This window comes from Pieris napi, chromosome 16 (genome assembly GCF_905475465.1).
Source record: "Pieris napi chromosome 16, ilPieNapi1.2, whole genome shotgun sequence".
NCBI classification, from domain to species: Eukaryota; Metazoa; Arthropoda; class Insecta; order Lepidoptera; family Pieridae; genus Pieris; species Pieris napi.
This window is the reverse complement of record NC_062249.1, coordinates 10,984,809-11,009,128: the sequence shown is the minus strand read 5'-3', so window position 1 is coordinate 11,009,128 and position 24,320 is coordinate 10,984,809. Positions and strand designations below refer to the sequence as shown.

Sequence of the window (24,320 nt, the reverse complement as noted above, 5' to 3'; positions counted from 1 at the left end):
GCTATAGTTATGACACTTAAGTAGGTTCTTGGATGGATTTGCTAAGTTATTCTATTTCTTTGGCTGCTATGTCTTCTATATAAAAACAATAAACTACTATTTACGCAATATCACATTTAAACCTATATAAAGTATAGGAATAAATTGCGTTTGAATCTCCATTTTATATTATCTATATTATAAACGTTTGTTATAAAGCACATGAAAATAATGCTTATGGTAAAATGTGTTTTATTCAATAAAGTGTATTTTCTTTTAAACTCTTCCCCTTTTAAAATATACTATGACATCACCATTACCTTCTTTGAGCCCCAACTTTTTGTATCCGTTAGAATTTATTGGATTTTTGCAATAGAAGTTATAAGTTGGCTGGAAGATATATTAAGGGCCAAAATAGGCCAAAAAAGGCACGTAAAAGGTGTACACGTGTGCCTTTATAGCTCCACTACTCCAGTCTCCACTCGAATAAGGAAACTAACTTTTGCCAACGTAAACTATTAAGTATAAGGTTGTTTGTTGGTATGTTCTATTTATATGTGTAATTAACAATAGCACAAAGAAAAATGTGAGGAGAAAACATTATACTTAAACTGATTGCTTAAGGTCCAAAAATCGACAATATACACAAGTCATAGACAGCAAATTTGTAAAAATTAAAACGTAGAATACTTTTTTCGGTTCTTTAAAGTTGATTTATAATTATAGTTACAATAATTGGTATTATATTGAACTAGTAAAAATATATTTTTATTTAAGTATTTATTTCACAGCATTTACAATTATAATTAATAAAAAATCCAAAAAGCATTATGCAATTGAAGTACATAATAGTTGGTATATATACCCAGTCCTAATAAAGCTAACTCCTAACAATGTTTCAATACGAATAAAGTGAGCAGAGAATCGATGCCATTTGAGAAATCAATCAAACGTTCGCACAATCGGCGTGCGTGGGCCGGACGAGCTAATCAAAGTAATGGGTCGGGCCGCGTACCTCAACAAATCACAACAATGCTTGATTTATCACATTGATTTTTAGATATTATCAGCAAATTAGTTTAAATATCAACGATCGTTTGATAAATAAATACTTAGAATCAAAAGGACAATTAGCCGTAGAGATTAACTCGACATTCTTTTATTTATTAATAAATTTTTGTATAATATAAATTTATTAATTTCGTAATCCTACAGCTTACATAAATTATATATAACAAAAGTCAAAGATGGAATACATAATATATACAAAATGGTTTTTTAATATATTTATCTAAGTAATACTTAATCCGGCTGTGTTGTGTTGGTATGAAAGTGAGGGTATGTACGTGTGTGTGTGGAGTGTGCTCATGATGCAGGTGATTTAGCGCAATGGATATTCTTAATACTCCTTAAGCATGTTCCGCGATAGCTTAAACCCACCGTTTAAATCAAAGTAGAAGTAGTAGCGTACTACTGTCTTTTATTCAAGTCCAACAAAGCTCTACCTATTGGAGCCAAACAAAAATAAATAATTAAATAAAAAAACTGCTATAAACACTTATTTTAACAATATTTAATGTAATATTTATTCATCGCTTTTTTATGAGACAATAAAAGAGCGTAGCAATTCTTAAAAGGTCGGCAACGCCCTCGCGAGTTCTCTGGCATTGAGAGTGTCCGTGGGCGGTATCACTTAACATCCGGTGATCCTTCTGCCCGTTTGCCCCCTGTTCTATAAAAAAAAACGAAAATTATCAAGTCCCTCACTTCACTCACTTTAACAAGGAAAAAACTTAGACTTCCAGAAATATATAAGTTTGCAATGGTTACTTTTCTAAATCGAAATAAATATAGAATCCACTATACATTTATACTCAGCAATGTCAGGCCGGCGTCGTGTTAGCGTCAGAATGGGGTTTTTCAGAGGTAGAACATGAAAAAGTTTCATTTGGAAATAGAAAAGTATATAAAGTATGAAGTTATTTTTTGAGATTCTTAACATTATCTTGACATTTTTTATTGCCCTTGTGGCTAAGGTAATTACATATTATACTGTTTTACATTATGAACTCGCCTGTAAAGAATAATCATCAATAAGCAAGCTTCCTTAACTATACGTCAAATGAATAATTTATTTAATCAAAACTGTTTTAAATATTTAAGCAACTAGATTAGTTATAAAAAGAAGTCGTTCAGCTAATGTAAGTGCCTTATTAACACTGCCTATAAGTACGAATGTTTTGCGATCATTTGTCAATCTAATAGGCAAGGTGATCAACCTGACACACACCGTCGACATTTTCGAGCGAATGTTAAACCGCACATACAAAGACACAAAGACAAAGAAAGTCTATTGGTGCACAGCCGGGGATCGAACCTACGACCTCAGGGATGAGAGTCTCACAGCCACTAAGCCTACATTGGTCATCAAGTACGAAGTATTACACGTAACAAACGTGTTCGAAAATCAAAATAAAAAGCAAATGGCGGTACAGAACTACCAATCCAAAAGTAACCCAAACATAACGAGCGACTTTTAGTATTCACCTGTCAACTAAGGCTTTTACTGGACGTATATTCCGCGTGTCATTCACGAGCCAGACCCGCGTATACAATACAAAGGCACTCATCTTTTTACGTAGCTAAAATCAAAATCAATGGTTAGTTCGCTTTGTTATTGCACCCATTATTTGACCATTGGCACAATTCACGGCACTTTGACTATCCTCGTGGTTTGCACATAAAAATTCATAGAAATACGTGAATAACGCGATACCACTATCTCATGCGTCCGGCTTTATATTTTGTTCGATTTTCTCGCACTTTAAATTCATGGACGTTTTATAGGACAGCTATAAAATGCGAAATGGCTCCTCGAGTTAACTTATACGGTATTCTAAATACTTGAGAAATATTAGCTATAATGCTTCACATATCGTCTGAACAAGCTGCTGAGAAAACCATCATTGTATTGGATTTTACAATTTTACACACCATCGCTTTATCACCCAACTCACTGTTTTTGACACAAAATTATTTCAACCATGAAGAATGAAGTGCATTGAAAACCTTTCATTGCCAACTAATTAAATTCAGTTTTTTCTTGTTTAAAAAATAAACTACATGTGAAGATACGTAATTGGCCTACAATGTTATATATAAATATAATGGAATCAATCGTGAGTGAATAATTTGTAAATATATATTTTTTATTAAATGTTGTTTTATAATGGAATCAATATACTGGGAATAAATAAGGCGCAACTGCGTTTCTCTGTGAATGCAAAAGAAACAACATTTACAGCCTATATTCTAGGTTTTATAAAAAATTAAAACATCTTACATATATTATGTCAAGTGACAAATTAAACATCGTCGATCAGACGGCAAAGAAGAAAAATAAAATATAAAAAGAGTTTGTATAGGAAAATATATTATGTTTCCTTACACATATAAATCTTTTTATGTATTGTGCTGTGAAACTTCTGAATAAATAAATAAACTCAAACTGATTTGATTTTCCGTTTGTTTAATTTTTGACAGCTTTCATATTGTTACTGACAGGATTTGAATACTTCAAATGGATGCTTAAAAAACAAAACAAAAGAAAATCCTTCAAAGAGAGCTCTCTTTTATAGGTCAGAAATTCGTTTCACTATACAAAGATCGTATAAGACAGAGTTTAGTAAGACAGGTGCACCTAAGAATCTTATTACGCAGCTTAAAAAGAATGCTGTCTATTCTGACAACAAAGACACAATTGTTAAGATTTGAGAAATATAATAGCGACTTACGTCATTCTTAGAAGCCACAACGCCGCATTTATGCCTTTACCGCAAGAGTTTTCACTCCATTTCCATGTGAACGACGTGTAATGTTAAAATAATAGAGGGCTTACGAATTTTCGCAGCATCTAAATGCGTGTTTGAGATACTTTTATGTTAATTATTTGTTTAATTAAATATTTTAATGTAATGAAGTATCGCAATAAAGAGAGGAAATGCTGCCGGCGTTAAAGGTACACTGCCACAGGAACCAAACTTTTTGAACTTGTTTTTTTTTTAATAAATTTTATTATTACTTTGTAGCTTTAGAAAATTGTAAATACAAATTAAACGTTTATAAATAATTTTATGGATAAATTTAGTTTTTAATAGTATAGTCAATAGTCATAGTCCTAGACCTCCATCGGGACCTTAATATAGATTATAGCGGACGTCGCTACATTAATAAAAAAGACTGCTGGAGCCCACCAACATAGGCTTCACCATCACGTGAATGTCGAGGCTATTCAACTCCTTGACACCACGGGCTTAGTGAGGCGACTGAAAAGGACAAAACCATTTGAACTAGTGAATTAGTGTTAGTGCACGTTAGTATTAAGTGCTAAACAGTGAGTGAAAAAATAGAACACAACAACGGAGTGTCTTCCCCTTAATACAGACTGTTAGTAGTGTTAACGGGCACTTTCTAATGTTATATATCCTTTTTAGTAAATAAGGTTAGACTTAAATTACTTATTAGTCTTAGGTTAGGCACAATGCAATTTATACATTTAAAAATATTTTAATATTATTTGAGATTCTTAACATTTTGTTGACTATTTTCATTGCCTTTGTGGCTTAGGTAATCACATACAGTTTCAACTGGATAGCATTAGTTCGATTTGATGAATAATATGGGTTTCCACGCACTATGTAATCAATTCCTTTATTATTTCATCACTAATACATAACATCATCACATTACTAAAATATATTTTTACGTTATTAAATTAATATTAATTATAATGTTTCACGTAAATAATCATTAATATAATAATACATTTTTAAAGCAAGGTTGCCTTATATACCAATCTAGAAATTTGATTCATTTCACTGAAATCGAACTTCCCTCACCGCTAACCACAAAGCACAGAGGCTTTCATAGTCTAAATTTAAATCCCAAAAGCCTACGACGCTTGTAAATAATATCTTAATACGTAAGTTGCATGTTTAAGAACTCGTCTAGAAATAAGATTAATGAAGTGTGGGAACACTTAACCCGTGTCAACCTGTCAAAAGCACGTCATATTTATTTTTTGCGTATTTTAGCGTCAGCTCCGATAAGCGTAACTTGATCTTGTTAACGGATTCCCAAATACTATTTGGGCGTCGCTTCGAGCCAAAAAAGGTGTAATAATAATAATAAAAGCCTTAGAGCAGTGTTGGGATAGAGGCTTCAGCGTGCGACTCTCATTCCTGAGGTCGTAGGTTCGATCCGCGGCTGTGCACCAATGGACTTTCTTTCGATGTGCGCTTTAACATTCGCTCGAACGGTGAAGGAAAACATCGCGAGGAAAACCGGTTTGCATTAGACCCAAAAAGACGACGGCGTGAGTCAGGAACTGGAGACTGATCCCCTACTTGGCTATTAGATTGACAAATGATCATGAAACATATACAGAAATCTGAGGCCCAGATCTCGGTTTATTTACAGAGAAAGGTTGTAGCGCCATTGATTTATTTTATTTTAATAAAAGCCTTAAATTTCAGATACAATTGAATTTATATTTTTATCATCTCATTCTTCTTAGATATCTGTGAGCCCTTTTATAGCAAAGGCCTCATCCAAATCCCGTCATTCCTGTCTGCACTGGTCCAGGAGTGGCACGGTGGACCAGGTGCTATTTCCTTAATCTGATCCACCTTCTAAATTGTCTTTTGCTTGAAATTGATTATTGTACCTTTAGCACCAGTTCAATACTTCCTTGCTCCACTTTTCTGATCCTCTTGCCATGCCCCGCTCACTTAAATTTATTTATTGAAGTGAAACTTCTTTATCGGGGTTGGAAAAAAATTTAGTGTAACATTTTTCGGTTACGCGCCATGTTGTTTCGTTACGCGTCACATTTTTCGGTTACGCGCCATGTTGCTTTTTGAAGTAAAACTTCTTTATCGGCGTTGGAATGAAAGTATAATGAAAGCATATCGACGTATGGGAGAAATTTTGTAGCAAATCGTCACGGTTTATTTGAATGACATGTGAATTCATTAAATTCCTAACATATCTTCCTCTTTTCGTCCCTCTAAGTATCGGAAATCTAAACTTTTAGTTTTGTATAAATATGAACAACACTTAAAGATTAGTTTGCCACTGAAGTTTCACTTCTGACATGTGTACTTTGTACAGACACACTTTTTTTTTATTGTGACATTTGCAACTTTAGTAATTCTTCTTATGTATTATTTATTCTATCTTTTCTTATCTATCATACATCAACAGAGGTGTAAACATAATACTAATTCGTGAGCCGGTTACGTGGAAACATTGTATATTTTGATATGGTGTTCTGATGCGTTAGTGTCAGACCGCCCGCGCCCGGCTCCGATTTCGCAGAAGTGTCTCGCTTAACGCTTGATACAGAAGGTTCGTTAAAAAGAATTCATGCGGGGTATTATTTTCACGACAACCTTTTTTTCGTTGTTCGATGTTTTGACTTTATCGCGTCAGTAATACGGGTAGCTGTTCCGAGCTAATTTGGTATCTTGATTTGAGTTAAGATGAATGCAATAATACCACTTGCGCATTGATTGACATCAGCGCATACGTTCAAAGAGATGTGATTGAACAAAAAGTCTTCTAAGGAAGGCAAAAAAATTACCAAAAAATTGCAGCCCGTTTGACGCAAAGTATGCCTTGCACAACTACCTGCTATTTTGTGAATTGTAACATCTTAGCGCAGGGGTGGCACTTTCCAGCGTTTTATGTATAATATTTCATTCAAGTCAAGATATCATAAATTTTAATTAATTTAATTCAAATTAGACTTTTTTAATGTTTAATTTTACGCTTATCATAACTAGAATTTAATTGGGTGGTTATGATAGCGCAGTGTTAGCCTAGTGACTTGAGCGTGCTTAGACCTAAAAGTCGACTGCGTATGACAGACACACCTGGCTAATCAACCTTCTTGTCTATTAAAAAAATTAATATAATTTATGACATTTATTATTTTCACGATGACATGCGACTTCGACATTTTTTATCAATGAGCTTTTAACTAACTAAATCTTTAGGTCTTTTTATTGTCATTATTATCAAGACATTTTCCCAGTGTTACAGTTCATATAAAAGTAAAAAAATCATTTATTCATATAGGCAAGACGATGTACACTTATGAACGTCAAACAAGAAATATACATTAAATGCTTCTAATTTTACAATTACTGCCAGTTCGGGCGTAGAACGGAATAGAAGAACTGCCAATAGTCTCCGCCACTCTTTTTAAGTTCACGAAAATTTATTTTAAAATATATATCCAATCTATATACAAATACGTGTAAAATAATATTTTAAAACCGAATTTATTAAATGTCAGCATTTGATGCGTGAAGGTAACATAAGACTTTTGCATAATATACTAGTTGATATTCAGTTAACAGAAACAGAGTTAATTAACGCTGAGTTAAAGTGACAGCCCTAAAAGCTTCATCAGCCACTTGAACGATCGAAAGGTACGACGTCGCGCCGGTATCAGGAAGGAATGTACAGCGGGTGACACGAACAGTTCCTGTCCCACTCCCGCTCAACGCGCTTCGCTTAGCTAAATTTGTGCGCCATCCCACTCATACACACCAACATTTTCAATACTTACCTGCGTGAAATGATATACATCTGTTTAGTAGTGAAGTCTCCCTTACGCTCGAACGCGGTAATGCATTGTTGATATTGCCGTCCCTCTCGAACGTCTCACGGACAGGGGGTAGACGTTGTTCGTACGCGGCTGCGTTTGTGTTCGTTTATTTAGTGAACTTGGAAGCTCGCTTTCGTGTTTGTGAATAGGGTGTCGGGTAAGGATGTGTGTGTGAATTGTAGAGGCGCGACATAGCTTTGCCGTCTCCATGACTTAAAAGTTTTGTATGGAATGAAAGCACCTAGTTAGTTCTGCGCCGGCCGGCACACGCGACGGATGTGTGAGCTGTGCTCGTTTCAACTTTCTTCGAGTCTGCGATCATAAAATATATTGACTCCTATTTTGTAAAATTAAAGTTATTTATGCTATCAGTGTTTCGGTTATAATATCGAAAACAAAGTGACAGTTAATTACATGAGGTAGTGTTTATTTTTTGTGAATCTTCAACGTGTTTGGTTCAACGGACTGAGGTTGGTCGTTACACCATGCCAGTGTACAGAATGTTTCCAACCAAAACTCCGACATATTTTAGATTTCAATTAACTTTAAACTCTACAGAGTGTCGGCTAAAAAAGTCTCTTGGATTTTGCATCAAATGCCGTTTGATTTATAGTTTGTTAAAATGTGATATCATAATAATAAAATCAAGAAGTTTAACAAATTACTAGTAAAAATAACTACAAACATACGTTGAAGTTGTCTCTTTTCATCGATTTTATTCACGAATACAGTGCTTTTAATAGACCAAAAGGATTTAACACAGTTTCTATAAATTTAAAATAAACAAATAAATGAATGAATTTAACATTAATTTAGCCAATACGTGATAACGGTATATAATAGATGATTAGGGATATATGGTAAAGTTCGATTTATGTGATGTTACATTTAGCGTTGAAAGATCGATTTAACTAACCCAAATACTCATTAGGAGTTGAATAACCCATACCTGAAATAGATCTAACAGAGGAACACTCAACGGCCCCCTTCATAAATCTATTACGGCAAAAAGTCGACTACCTGCTAAGGTAAACGAATTCTGCGAAATAGCATTTTAAACAGCAAAAAAAAATTGAGTTTGCTATAAAAGAAATATTATATTCTTTAAAAACCGTTATTAAATTATGATAAAGCTTATGTGTGGATTAAGTATTGTTTATTTTATAAAACGCGACTATCACATACTAACAAATTAAAATAATATTTTTTATATAAGAGCTATCGATCATAGCGATATATATTTCAGCATCTTTGTTATTTTTAATTAATTTGATGTTAAATTTCCATTTTTAATTACTACTAGGTATGTAGGTTAAGAATATTGTAAATACTTTATTATCTTTATTGTGACTGTGGACTTAAGCGCACTAATCTCAATTTATATAATGTAAGTATTTTGCAATTTACGTAGGAAGTACCTAACATATTACCGCTGTTTTAACTATTAACGGTGACAGGCATATACCTTACTTATGAAAAGCTATTTAAAGCCAATATGACTACAAAAAAGGGACAATATGATTTCATGCACTGATAATATTTATTATTTAAATAGATAGAAAATTAATCAGATACTTTTCTTTGATACTTTAATAGTTTATTTCTAAATAAACATATAAAAATAATAGCCTTGAATTCACATACATTGACATTTAAACACGACTCTATTTCAATCTTCTTTTTGGCAAAGGCCTCCTGCAAATCCCGCCATTCCTCTCTGCAATGTGCCACTCTCTGCCACGTACCACCTGCTGTTTCTTTAATCTAGATTCTAGTCTATCCACCTTCTAAGTTGTTTCCCTGTTTTTCGTTAGCTGTACCTTTTTTAGGACTTATTTACTCCACTTTTCTGGCACATAGCAAGAGGAACAGAAAAGTGAGGAAATAAATAAAATGAAAATCTTATTTCGTCTAAATTACTCACAGAATACTATTCCAAAATCCTTACCAACATGTTTATACTCGAAAGCGTCCTTATACCGAAAACAATAAATAAACCACAATAAAATAACTAACTCAATATTACTGGTTACTTAACTGATACAATAACAACTACACATAAGCTTGTCTTGTTACATTGGCTACCCTAATCCTAAACAGAATTTGTTATATTGTTATACCTACGTCCAAAACAATTGATATCTCTATTTGTATCAATAATAGGAAGACAGACGGTTTTGTACGTGGGTTGAATGTAGTACTAGCTACCCTAAGTAACGCGGGACTAGCATTTATTGATAATGTTTCCTATAAAAGATTTCGCTTCTCTTTGTTCAACGATGAAGTACTCAGTTTTGATGCCCTATAGAGGATTTCGAGTATTTATAACCTGCATTAGTTAAATGTATTCAATTTGAATACTCACAATACATTTTCATTATGTGTAGAACAAATTGAAACATTCATATTTTATCTCCCATTAAAATATACTAGCATTTATAAACACTCAAATAAACAAGCTAGTACCTTTGTGAATGCTTTGCAGTAATTAATTGTTTAAAATGTACAAGTGAAGAATTTAATAATGTATAATACATTATAATAATGTCTGTTGTTGCTTTGAATCTGCTAGCATTTCTTGAGGTTGCGGTTAGGGATCCAATAGCTCCGTTTGTAACATTTAATTGATTTTGAGCTTCAGAAACTAATTAGACTTTGAGGTTTATGTAACCGAACAGTATTAATAACTTACCATATCTTAGTCTTCACCCCAATCTCCGCTGATCTAATGTTATGGTTAGCGGATGAATCTAATTACAGCGAAAAGATGTTTCTACTAGCTAACGATATTATTTGTATAGTTAAACTATATTTTTATCACAATCAATATTCTAATACAATTAAATTCCGGAAATAACATTCAAAGTAGGAGTAATATAACAATCAATATTTACTCCACCTCTTTCCCCAAAATATTCTAAAGTTAGTAAGTTCCAGCTGCCTATATTGCAAGTAATTAAGGTAATCAATTAGCTTTATAAAAGATTAATAAAAGTTACCGATACAGATTTATCTCATTTAAGCAGATTCGGATAAAGGTTTATCACAAATTCGTTAATGTTATTTCAGGCGCGACGCTATTGAAAAACTATTTATTAACGGTGACTACACGGTGTTATTCTGTTTTGGTCTGAGGACTATCAGTATCATCAATATTTATTCAGGTCTTAGTAAGGAGCTTACGATTCCCTCTACGGTATTGTATTAATAATTCAAAACGTATATCCGACCCGCACAGTATCTCTTCTGCCCAGGCAATTAACTTGTCTGGATATATTTACAGAATCATAAAAGTGCACTGAATAAGCTTGCCGATTGGATTTCTATGGAGCGATCAGTATTTGCTTCATGAAAAGTGCTTCCAATTTAAATTGTTGTGTCGATCATTCAATCGTAAAGTATGAAATCGCTTCCTTAGATGTAGTCCCTCTCGCTAAACTGAGATGTTTCGGCCGATATTTTTATTCGGTTTAATGATGTGATATGGATACGAGTCGGGAAGGAAACATCGAGTATTGTGTTACGGGCTCAGTGGTCTTTATCGACGCGAAATTTCATTATAATCGTACCCCTATTCCACCTACCATTCATTTGGAACACCTTAGCACAATTGGAAGGGCTGCTTCAATGGGCTGTCGGATGAAATTTCTTAACATTCTTCGGCCATAATGAGAAGGATGTCGTCCAATGGACAGCAGTAACGGTGTAATTATGGAATAAAATGAGATTGACAGATATGAAAGGAGATTAAAATCCGTTTAATGAACTCGTATAAAGTAATGCGCACGGAGCGCTTTGAATTTCTGCGATGAAATTATTTTGAATTTTCGTTGGAACTTTTTATTTTATTAACGCTATGGTCGCTGGATGGTTTCATAAGCTGAATTTCAAGGCAATGTAATTAGGGATTCACTCAAATAATTTTGAATGTTAATCTAAACTAAGGCGAAAAACCGCAAGTATTTACTAATTCTTTATTAGGTACATTTTTTCGCAAATGGATAAGACTAACCTATATAAGAACAATCAAATGTAATATTACTACTTCTATCATAATTTCTTAATTATTTAATTTTCAAAGTCTATTTGTGGCTTCAGAGTCTATTTGTTTTCTTGATACAGTTAATATAAAAAAATTATATGTACTATTAATAGCACATATCACGAGGCGGCCTGAACTTTCATCTGATCCTTGTAAAATTTGAATGAAAATTAAACACAAAATCAGTGAAGCAAAAAATCTTATACCAGTATAATATGAAGTGGTCTGTTGGGAATCAGTAATGAAGACATCATTATGGAACCGGTTTCAATACTGAGAATCACCGGACAGGATGTGCGCGAGGCTTTTTGAGTCAAACTTTTTGTTAGTTAATTTTTGAGTTAATAATTCCGGTACTGTACTTTGGATAGGCTTTTATAAATCAAATTATTTAATTATTATTTATAATGTTGTTGCAGTTGCCCAATTATATTTATTATGAATAGTTGAACCATTGGGTTGCATTAATATCCGTTCTATTATCAAAATAAGATAATGTTATTTATAAAAACTGTTTGCGTAAACTTCCTGTATGGTCCAATGCACACAGCCTGCCCTTAGTTGACATTTGCTCTTGGTACTGTTTAAACGATGGATAAACAAAAAAAATATTATTTTGTCGGGAATCGCACTGAGATCTATTCTATTACTACAGCTTCGCGACTGTAAATTTAATAAGAAAAAGGTATTTATTTCATAAGTACTAAAATCACAAATATATTATAATTAGAAAAACGAATAATGTTCGAGTTATATTAAAGCAGTGTAGTAACATTTTCAACTCCCATTAAACGTCACGTGAATTTGATCCCAAAGGATATAAACAAAATGAAAAATCCGCCCTCGAAATCAATGATTCGTTGGGGAGATTCAAATCATTAAATCATTCATGAAGTTGAAAACCATTAATCATTGAATGTAGTTAGCTATAAAAATATTTCAGATATTATATTTATTCTTAGTAAAGATGAGCATTTAAATTAAAACTTAGCGTTATAAAGATATTATCTTGCTTACTGGGAATTGTAATGCAAATCATATCGTATCTATAGTATACTGATCTATAGTCAGTTTCTCAGATTTTAGCGTTTCGTGATATTAGGTTCCTCGGTTCCCGTGGATATTAAAATTTAAGGAAATATTTTAATATCCACGTTTAAAATTCAAGAAATAGTAATGTATTTTTTTATATACCTATATAGAATATTGGATTCAGTTTTTTTTCAAATCTGGAATTTCAAATCACGCTTGTTTGATTTCATATTGCCAGTAACTTCTTTTATATATGTGGTATTTTCTTAGCTAATGATTCAAAATGTTCAAATTTAGAATATTCTATTCAGTTTTTTTTCAAATGTGGAATTTCAAATCCCGCTTGTTTGATTTTATGTTGCCAGTATCTTCTATTATATTTGTGGTATTTTCTTAGCTAATGATTCAAAATTTTCAAATTTAGAATATTGTATTGTTTTTTTTTCAAATCTGGAATTATCATTGCGCTATTTTGATTGCAAATTGCCAATAAGTTCTATGATATGTCCCTATTATTTTAGAATTTATCAAATATCAAGATACTCGCACGTCTGTCACCCTTTCAATATCCCTTTTTTGAAGCTTATCTATTTAATTCATCTCAACACTCTTTCATAGGACCCTGACCGCATTCAAAGATACACATGACGAAGGACCGAAGATTCGGGTTAAATTTACCAGAAGACATTTATTTATTGAATACTCGTGATTATAATCTCTTTGAGAAGATGGATTACTGATACGGTTTAGATGAGATGTAATGAATTGGAAATATTAATAATTGAATAAAAGAATTGAAATTATAAATAAGAACTGTTTCAAAAATTAAAAATATAAAATGACTCACGCTGAGTCCCGGCTTCGCACGGCCGGATAAGTAGATAGTGTAGTAATATACCATCCGTATTACCTCGACGTCCGTCGTTCGACAACTGAGCATTTCTTAAGGCATTTTTGCCACCACTATGTGGAACCAGCTGCCCACTGAAGTATTTCCGAACCAATTCGACTTAGGGTCCTTCAAGAAAAGAGCGTACTAATTCTTAAACTCGTAACGCTTTCGCTAGCCGAGTGTCCATGGGCACTGTATCACTGAACGTCAGATGAGCTTCCCCCTATTATATAAAAGAAAACTATTTTTTATTTTTCATCTTTAAAATGCTTTCGACAACATAATGCAAACAGACATTATCATAATGATCTTTTAAACCATTAACTATCCCTGGCTTTTTTACAAAGTTGCACAAAAGGGCGTATTGTGGTTTTTTATTCTATTATTTTATTTATTGGTTACAGAATTGGTTATTTGCGTTCGCGTGAGCGCTCAGTATAAATCACAGCCAATAAATAACAGTTTACGTTTATATTGTTTGGCATCGGTATTATTGGATTTACCAGTTATCTGGGTATATCATTGATTATTTGATTAATATTTCGATTATAAACCCTATTAAATGGGTACTTTAATTTGTAATTTTTATTTAAATAATAATAATTAAAGCTTATTTTATTTCCAAATCTTTAATTAACATTTCAAATAGTGTTAGTAGAAAATAGTTAGTCGTCTGTGAATGGACCCCTCTTGGGTAATGGCCTCCTCCAACTCTTTTCAGATGGCTCTATTTTTACCAATAGTCTGTTTGCTATTTATAACTTAAGTCATATATGTAATGTTTTTATTTATTAATGCTTAATATATACACTAAAATACAGAAAACATCAAAACCGCTAAGGGGTTTAACCTTGGTGAAGAGATACACCACAGTATTTTAAGTAATAAACTAGAGTTAGAAAGAGATTAAAATTAAATTAAAAAACTAACAAGCATAGTAGATAAAACATTAAAAGACCATAATATTATATCTATTTTAAATTTATGGAGCCAAAGCAATCCAGGTTGGCTAAAAATACATTTTAAGCTTTATTGTTAACTAAGTATATTTTGAGTGGATACTTAGCGCTATGATTCCAGTATGTGAATAAATTTTGACATATCGTAATAAATCATTGTAAAAAAAGTTGAATTGTTCGTTTTTGCTTAAATTGTTTTGTACATGTGGAATTTAAGGTAAATTTTACAAGTTTTACATCTCTTTTCTACAAAATATGTAACAGAAACATAAAATACAAAAATATTTTTAAATATCTCTTTTGTTGTAAAAATCAATCTTGCCGGCGCATATTTTGCAATCCAATTTAGGCCTACGCTTACCGCTTTGATGCAAATTCCAACTTAAAAAACATCACTTACTTAAACACATTTAAATATATTGTATTAATTTAACTTCTTGTTTGATTTTGCCTTATAAAATATGTCGGAGGTTTATTAGTATTTCTTCTACAGGTTCGATGATGTTTTAGTGTCATAGTGCAGTGTTGTGAATGTGTCAATTAGTACGGACTATGGGGGCTATTTCCCTTACTGTTAGATGGCTGGCCGTAGTACTCATCGGCGCTGAGTGGCAGGTCCATTCCCAGCTCATACAGCCTACGTCAGAAGTGGAGAGTTCTTATAATTATTACTATGAACAGCCGTGTTGTACTGGACCAGTGACTAAGAGCAAATACCACGTGAGACACAGAAGAGGTGAGTCATTTTTGGAATCGTATTTCGTCATAAACAGTTCGACATGATCGTCGAACACTGTTGGATTTGAAAAAAATCCAAAATCCACTTTTTATCATATTTTGGTACTACATTGACTAAATATTACGGCTACATTAAAAAAAAATCCATGTGTTTTAAATTTCAAGTTTATCAGTCGGTAAGGTGACGGATTTGATAGGTACGCTCATAGAAGCATGTGATTTTTCTAGAAAACTGCGTAATTTAATATTATTTTTATTTTATTTCAAAGCAAACCCTTTTGTTCGCTTGTATGCCAATTTTCATAATTACAGAATCTGAATTAAAAAAGTTATGGCAAAAAAACTAACATGATTATAATATTTTGAAAAGTTTGTACTATTTGTCAGATCCGTCACTATTCTACGACTATGACGAGTTATATTTTACAGTGTTGCGGGCAAGTATTGTTATATATATATTTATCTATATATATATTTATCTATATATACATCTACGTACGGTTTTAATAAATTTAAATGCATCTGCTTAAGTTTATTAAATCATTACATGATTCGTAATTTAACTTTAGTTTCTCGAGAAATAGTAAATATTTCTTAACATTGTCGCTAGCGTTAAGCTAAAAAATTTAAAAGCATTTCTGGGAATCATCTTTCAAGATATCCCCGCACACATACAAGTATTTGTATCAATTTGTGTGTGTTCTACGTATGTGTGCGTAACTACTACATTCACCCTTTACACCTTATTCAACGCATTCAAGGGTATCATGAAAAGAGACAGATGTATATTTTCGTTTGGGTGTGGCGAGACAAAATAATTCTTTTGTTTCATTGCCCTCACCTATAAATTCCGGGTGGCGTTATAGTAGCACTTTCATATAGACATGATATACTAATTAATTACCGTATAAAATATATTTGTATATTTTCGGTTAAACACAATTTTATTAATTTAAAAAATGATAAAAATCATATACGACAAGTTACGACAGTGTCTAACATTCATTTATAATCAAAGCTTTTTATTAAAAGTATTTATAAATAGTTTGTTGTATATAATCAAAATTTAACTGAATAAAATAAAAACTTATTCAAAAAGAACAGTGCCACATACTTTTCTTGGCCGGCGGCCGAAATTAGTACCGTCGCCATTTTGGTGCGTACAATAAATAATAAAACCAACTAAAATGTATTTATTTTTAGTCCTTGCATTATTACAATGGTAAAGGTTTAATAATGGAACGGGTTTGATTACTGATATCTTAAAAGATATTACATTAATAGTACAGGTAACAATATCTATCATAGCAGTTGTTCCATGTGTGTGTAGTATACATCGTTTTATTAAGACATCACAAAAAATATTAAGGGTTAATTTTTATTTACTGTCAATACTAATATCCATGACAGGGACGCTCTTACCGGCCAAGAAAAGTATATGGCAGTACATTGTTTTAGCCGGTATTGGAGACCCTGAACTTAGTCTGTCGATCAGGGTAAGTTTATCCAACGGATTAATGTAATTGTATCTTAACAAACGTTACAATATAGAAAACAGAGACTTATTACTAAAACTAAAATAAATATTTTTTACCGCTACAGTAAGTCGTTAATTTTTAATACAGTCAAAACCGTTAACGACGACAACGTTTAGAACGACATACCGGTTATATTGACAAAAATCAAAGGTCCCAGCTGAATTCTATTGTATTTAAGTACCTAATAACAACGTCATCGGCTGTTACGACTATCGGTTTTTACGACCAAATATGAGTCTGACTTTAATTGTTTAAAATATGAGCTTATAACTAAGATAACATATGGGGTAAGGAGGTTGCGACGCTGGATTAAAAAAAACTAACGTAACTTATTGAGGAGTTCGTACATTTAAGTAACACTTAAGTTATTGGACATTATCGTAAACGAGAATTTTAAATTAAAATGAGTGTGGTAAACACTAAAGGTCTCGATTTGATAGACAGACGGACAGACATAACATTTATTACAAAACACAGAAACACACAAAATAACAATAATAAAAAAATTGGCTTCAAGTGTGCGTGCTTACATATTTATTTATTTAGTTATCAAGCCCACGACATCACATACAGTCCTAAATCCACCAATTATTACACAAAATCTTACATCCAAAATGTGCGACAATTAACGCAAGCATAAGTTTCTCAAAAAAAAAAATACAAATTAAAAAAAAATACAACTAAAACACACACGACAATACACACATAAAATATTTTTTTAACATAAACCAACATAAAATAAAATTTTCAACAAATTCCATTAAAATTAAATTTGTTGGCACTAGGCAGAAAAATAAGGAAAAATCATCAGAAAAACAGCGAAATTAGGTTTACGATTCTAATTATTAACTAAAGTATATGTATGTAACTTAACTAATATTAGATTACATAACTCCTTACAAAAGTATTTTATACTAAATATAAAACTGTAAATAGTGTGCATTAACCATTATTAACTACCGTTTCTCTTAGTGCATTGAAACAATTCACTTAGAGCATATTAAATGCGCTCGAATAATTATACCTTGTACTCGATGAAAATACACTAATTATAGCTTTACAGGTCTAAGCAATACATTGGTTATGAATCAGTATGAAATAGACGATAATTTATAGTTGATGAATAAACGCAAATATGTGTTGCAAACACAAACAAAAGTTTCCGAATAATATATTCTGTGATGAAGAACAGTCAGTCGAAAAGTCATATCGCCTCCGATTTCGTAGGTTTGGGTGATATTTAGTAAATACATCCAATAGCAAGACCCTTTTCTATTATATTGATCAGTGTCTCCTTCGTTCAGAAAGTGGTGAGATAGATGACGATTTTTAGAGGCTCGTAAGTCAAGATCAAATACGTTTCATTCTAAAATTTACCCTAAGTCTTCCGTCACCGTATAACGAAAGAAAGAAAGTGAAGTCAAAGTCAAAAATCATTTATTCATATAGGTAACAATGTACACTTATGAACGTCAAAAAGAAATATACATTAAATGCTTCTAATTTTACATTTACTGCCAGTTCACAAATCAAGAGCGTAGAACGGATGAGAAGAATTAAAATGAATTGCAATTAACACAACACTGCTCCACATATATTTTCTACTAGCTGCCCTCGCGAACTTCAAATGAATTCAAAATACGTTTATTCAGTTTAGATGCGTCTTAGCGCATGCTTATGAATGTCAAAAACGTTTACAAAATTCGCGAAAGAGCAAGATTACGCCATTCGTTCGCAAAACTACCAGGAGGCCGTGTTCTGAGAAGAACGGGCAAGAAACTCAGCAAGTTTTACCCTCCCTTAATTTTTCAATGGAAAATGTTCTGTGATTTACCACATCTACCAAAATAAGTTTTTACTTAGCTTACCTTTTTAGTAGCTGCGTTTGGCTATGCCCCCATAGAAACTGATTTCTATGAAACAACCTAAGTACTAAATAACATTTTTTTTATCTCCTTAAAAACCTTCCTTTGAGTTCAAAGAATAAATAAAAAACAAATACTCAAATTGGTCTCGCTTCTTGTTTTGCCGTTAGCAACATTTTTGCGATTAATTTTTATTTATACATAGATTCGCAGCTGTATATATCAAAATAAATTTAAATCTGATCCTTTGAATTCAAAGCTGTGAACTTGGGGAGTTGGGTTCAGTTGAAACGTCATCGAAAGTGTCAATCACCGAGGTTTTGGAATAGCAAAACCGATTATCGGGCATATTAAGTCTGTTATTGTTATCGACAGGGCTCGGGCCAACGGACCGTGAAGTAGATTAGGGACATCATATTATGCCGTACTTTTGGCGTCAGCTGCACGCATCGCATGCATCAGAGCTTTTTGCAGAGGATTCTTAGAAATGTTTTGTTGTTTGGTGAGGAAATTTGAATTTGGAATTGGCGTTCAACTCAATTTAAATCACACAATGACACATTTAAATTGAGTGATATCCTATAGTGTAAGAAAATATTTTTAGTACCTTATAGATAGAGAGTGTTAGCCTAGTGGCTTTAGCGTGCGACTGTCATCCATAAAGTCGTGGTTTAATCCCGGCTGTGCATCAATAGATTTTCCGTCTATATGCGCATTTAACAACAGTGAAGGAAAACATCATAAGGAAACCAGCATGTCTCAAAACCAAAACATAGACGGCGTGTGTCAGGTCCTTCTCTATTAGAAAAAACAAATGAACACAAAACAGATACCTAAATGGTTGTAGAGCTACTGTTTTTTTATATTAGATACTATACTATACTATATATAGAGATAGTATTATTACGCTGTTTTAACTAAAGAACTGTTCTCTCCTTTTGTGACAATGTAAATACGATTTCCTTCTAATAATTAAATTGTCCAGTTTTTAATTATAAAATATTTATTACCTAAATAAATAATATCAAACATGTTTAGACGAAAACTGGAATAAATATGATGCATAAACGTAGCCAACAGTTCTTAATACTTAGTATATTAACACAAATACTATGTTTATAAATACACAATTTATCAACTACGAGTATACTACGTAGTATTAAGATAAGTTCTAACATTAGCAAGGAAAATGTTTCAGCAAGTTCCCGACAACCGTACATTAGCCTAGCTGAATAGCGTTTAATGAATGGCTTATACATTAACCACTATGCACTATTGCTGACCAAAACGTATGTTCCCTAATAGCACTCTATCGCTGGTAATGTGCTCTTCGAAATTTGAATATAAAAATACTCTGAGTGATTGCGATTCATGAATCGCTCAATATCGTGTGATCTTTCAAATATCGTTTTTAAAACTCTAAATAAACAGGACACAATTTGCACTTTAAAATCGCCTAGTCTAGTCAAAATTTATATAGAAACATTATTAAAATTAGATTTCAGTATAACCGCCTTTTCATAGCGCAGACTTTTAAGTTTTAATTTAGTATTGCTTTGAGGTAAACATCACAAGCATATATTAAATATATGTTTATGTTCTATGGCTATATCATATCATGTATATCAACTCTCTTTCGAATTCTTCGCGATTTTAACGGATTAAACAGTACTTACCCGGAACTGGATATATTCGGTAGTGGGCTGATGGGTATTAAAGAAAGCATTGTTAGCATCTCGAATCTAATCAGCTGTTTCGCTGGATTTTTTTTCTTTTGCTTAACAAAAAAATACACATTTTATTTTGTATAAATTTTAATTGTATTTTCTAATATTTTTTTGTAACATTTATGTTAACCTAAATTGTCATACATTTAAGATAAAAGAGTTTGTCACGCATACCGTAGATTTAGTACTATGTATGATGTGGTAAACTTTAATAAATAAATAAACTCAAGAGTGTTAGGGATCAAATAGTTCATAGGTTACGACTAAGTTTTAGGTTCTTTTGTGAATAAGATTTATGCTTGTCGAAAAAGTATATTCCAAATTTGAAAAACCTTTTTTAGGAATATGAATATGATTCGTATGTTTAACAAAATAAGTACGTTAGTACCGTGGCGAATATCCATGCTAGTTGCATGTAAACACTTCCATAGAAACTTAAAGAACGTACTCAGCCTGGCGGAGTGGAATAAACTACTCCAGGGTGGGGTTAGGGACTTTTAGAAGCGCTTGACCACTGGTCGCACTTATAAAGATCATTACATTTTAATATACATCTTTAATATATTCAAATTACGATTTAAACTAACCATATCTCCTTTTAGTTCTTGATTTAACTAGTGTATAAAGTCCAATTGTAAGTCTATATACAAGGGTAACCGACAGAAGTTGTACTGCATGATATTTCAAGCGATTAGGATATTAAAGAACGTACCGACTGCAGCGCCATCTATCGGGCTAATTTGTGAATCCATCCAGGGCGCCACCCAAACGCATACAAAAAATGATTCAATAGAAATTTTTCAATTCAATTCACACAGAATTATACGATATAACCATTATAATTGGGATTAAAACATTCGAGAGATGATTAAACACTCTACTCAATAGCTTACTTATAATAAAAGCTCACATTTTTATCAGTAACAGAGATTTATTTCTATAATAAAATTAAAATAAATAAGTACATTAAAAAAATATTACGTCTAACAAGAGGACTATATTTCAATTGAGCTTTTTAATGGATTTATGAGTTAGATTATTTAGACAACACGACATATAATTTGATAGTGTTCTTATCGAAAAAATCTTTTTACGGCTATTATATTTGCTGCCAGAGTGACACTACGTATTTCGGATAACACAAAACATTTTGTTCAAAATTTGGTCACGTAAACAAGAAAGGGTGGCCTATATTGTCTGGGAAGCATGCGACTGTCCATTGTATTCTCACGAGAACAAAGGCCTACCGTCGTCAACTGCTGGTACAAATCGGTATTTGCAAGTGATCAGTATTTTATCTTCAAATTTGCTTCAGTGATCACGCACTCTCAGAATCTTATATACGAACTATTACATTTGGAATAATAATTATTACCGTTTGTTTGCAGAGATAGTGGTACATCATTCAGATTGATTATTTAAAAAAAAACGCACAATCAGCCATATAATGGGCATGCAAATGTCATAGTAATTATCATAATGTCATAATAGTTGTCAAAACTTATGGTCTAAATACTCTCCCAGTTTCCCCTAGAAAGTTAAATGAAATTTCAGCGATAGTAATTTGTGTACATATCTTGTTCAATTCCGAAGATTGTGAAAGAGTTGTCGCACAATTTCTTCCACACTTTCGTAAGTCTAGCGCCTGAATAAAACCTTTATAAACATGAGCTGATTTTCGATAAATATCATATTACATTTAAAATAATTATTTACAGTTTTTTATAGGACTGAAAAACATCTGATAAAGTTTATAAGAGATTCAATGGATATCTAAAACAGGGACTTTTCAGGCTTCTTCGGCCGTACTTCAAATATTAGAAGAGATCAATGAAACCTGTCTAGTTTATGTATAATAAAAAATGTGTCTTTCAAATTCAAAAGCATTTATTCATTAAGGTAAAACAATTTACACTTCAACATCAATAAAGAAATATACATTAAATGCTTCTAATTTTACATTTACTGCCAGTTTTTTAATCAGGGCAGACGAGAAGAACTGGCAATAAACTCTCCGCCACTCTTTTCAATCGCCAAGTTTTTTGTTTTACACAACGTTTGTAAGAAGCTGCAACCATTAAACCATGTTCCACATGACATCTTAAGTAATTTATAGTTAATTAATATAATAAAGAAATATGAAAAACAAATATTTGTCCTCTATATAATATAAACGTAAAACAAATATTGCTAATTTACTGCAAATGCGCCGATGAGGTGTACAATTTGATTCGCTCAACCAGCGACACAATTGCCGCGAGCGAAATTACGACAAATAACTCTGGCTCATGCGACTTACCATCAGATTAATTAATATAATTATATTCATTAAACATACGCAAACATCGGCGTGTTATTGAATCGCAATTTATTTCATATGAATGTTTAATCTGTTTATAAATAATCAGCGTAATTACAATAATTGGATCTAGCTCAATCATGTATTAATTTTCCTTATATTTAATTTTACAAAATATTTAAAGGACGTCGTAATATTAGTTAATGTGTCCTTATCGTTTTTATGCTAATAAAAGTGACAAAACTTTCTTTTTTAATTGAGACTTAAAATCGTCTAACAATAATTAAACCACATAGGAAAAATTGAGAAGATTATATTCTTGACACTTAATTTTCTTTCTCTTTACGTATATATGTTACAGTTAAAACCGGTTTTTAGATAGAACGCGTTATTCCTAGTTAGAACGCGTTTTTACTAAACGCCTTTGTTAAAACTAGAATTAACTAATGCTCACAATCGAATATCAGTTAAAACTAGTTATTACAAGACAAAACGCGTTTTTTCGAAGTTAGTCAGTTAAAACTGTTCCGACCAAGGCTACTTTATTCTGCGTATGTAAGAAAGGATGTATGTCAAAAAGGTGTCTCTGCAAGAAAAATGGCTACCTTTGTAATTCAAAATGCCACGATAGTTTGTCTTGCAATAACAAGTAGATCGTCATCTTTTTTAATTTTAAGGTTGTTTGATTATTTTTTTATTGTATGTTTACCAATATCCCTTAAAAATATTATTATAATGTTTCTTTTTTAAATTTTATGGTTGTATTCTGTTGATTTGTTTGATTATTTTATTTACTTTTAATTAATGTTGTCACCTTGGCAACTACTTTATGCTGATATTCCCTAAAATGTTTCTTTAGTGTAAGTTTTTTTTACTAGGTACGGTACTATATTTCTATACCCTAGATCTTTTTAATAAATATTTTTAAAACTTTACCTTGTTTTCAATCCCAAAATTCAAATTAGTTTCTCTAGTGCTAGTTGTAACTAAAGCTCGGAGTGACAACTAGTTTTATCAGAAAATGAATTATATCAGTGGTAAATTCTAGTTTTCACTTGTTATTTCTAGTTTTGACAAAGGCAAAACTAAGTAACAACTATTTTTAACTAGGGAAAACGAGTTTTAACTAAAAACTAGTGTTAACTGTAACATATATAATACTTATATTTATAAGGGAACATTAAAAGACGTTTATTTCATAATGCTTCATAAGTTCTTTGAGTGCTGTAAGGAAGATGTTTAAATTCCAAAATACTTACTGAAGCAAAAGCTAGGTTTGAATCAAGCAAGAATTCAGTTTTTGGAATGTTTCATCCGATTTAAGTTTCAATCAACTTTGTCTATGAAAACGAAATATGTTTATAGTCTATGTATAAACTACGCCTTTTTACACAAAATTTCATTAATCTCACCTCCCTAGTCGTATTCTGTAATAATACAATAATTTCAGCTTCGTAAATTTTAAAATGCTAATGCCCAATAGTAAAAATAGCTGACTATTATTACAATACTTATGACTAAAAACTCTGGAATTGGATTCTAAAACTCCACGACCATCTAGACAACCTTCGAGC

The 24,320-nt window shown here is 32.1% G+C and overlaps 1 protein-coding gene across 6 annotated transcripts in view; it reads left to right on the top strand.

Moving 5' to 3' along the window:
• The window catches only part of LOC125057212 (semaphorin-2A), a 405,445-nt gene that overhangs the window by 251,176 nt on the left and 129,949 nt on the right, over positions 1–24,320 (top strand). Inside the window, exons 1-2 of one of the 6 annotated variants that reach the window (XM_047660754.1) lie at positions 7,897–8,073; positions 15,077–15,315. The exons of 1 other annotated variant lie outside the window; for it this stretch is intronic. In XM_047660754.1, coding sequence (XP_047516710.1) covers positions 15,111–15,315 — 205 coding nt within the window. In that variant the 5' untranslated portion in view covers positions 7,897–8,073; positions 15,077–15,110. Of the gene's footprint in view, positions 1–7,896; positions 8,125–15,058; positions 15,316–24,320 lie in introns of those variants that run through there. 4 more of the 6 variants (XM_047660749.1, XM_047660752.1, XM_047660750.1 and 1 more) reach the window with 4 other exon arrangements.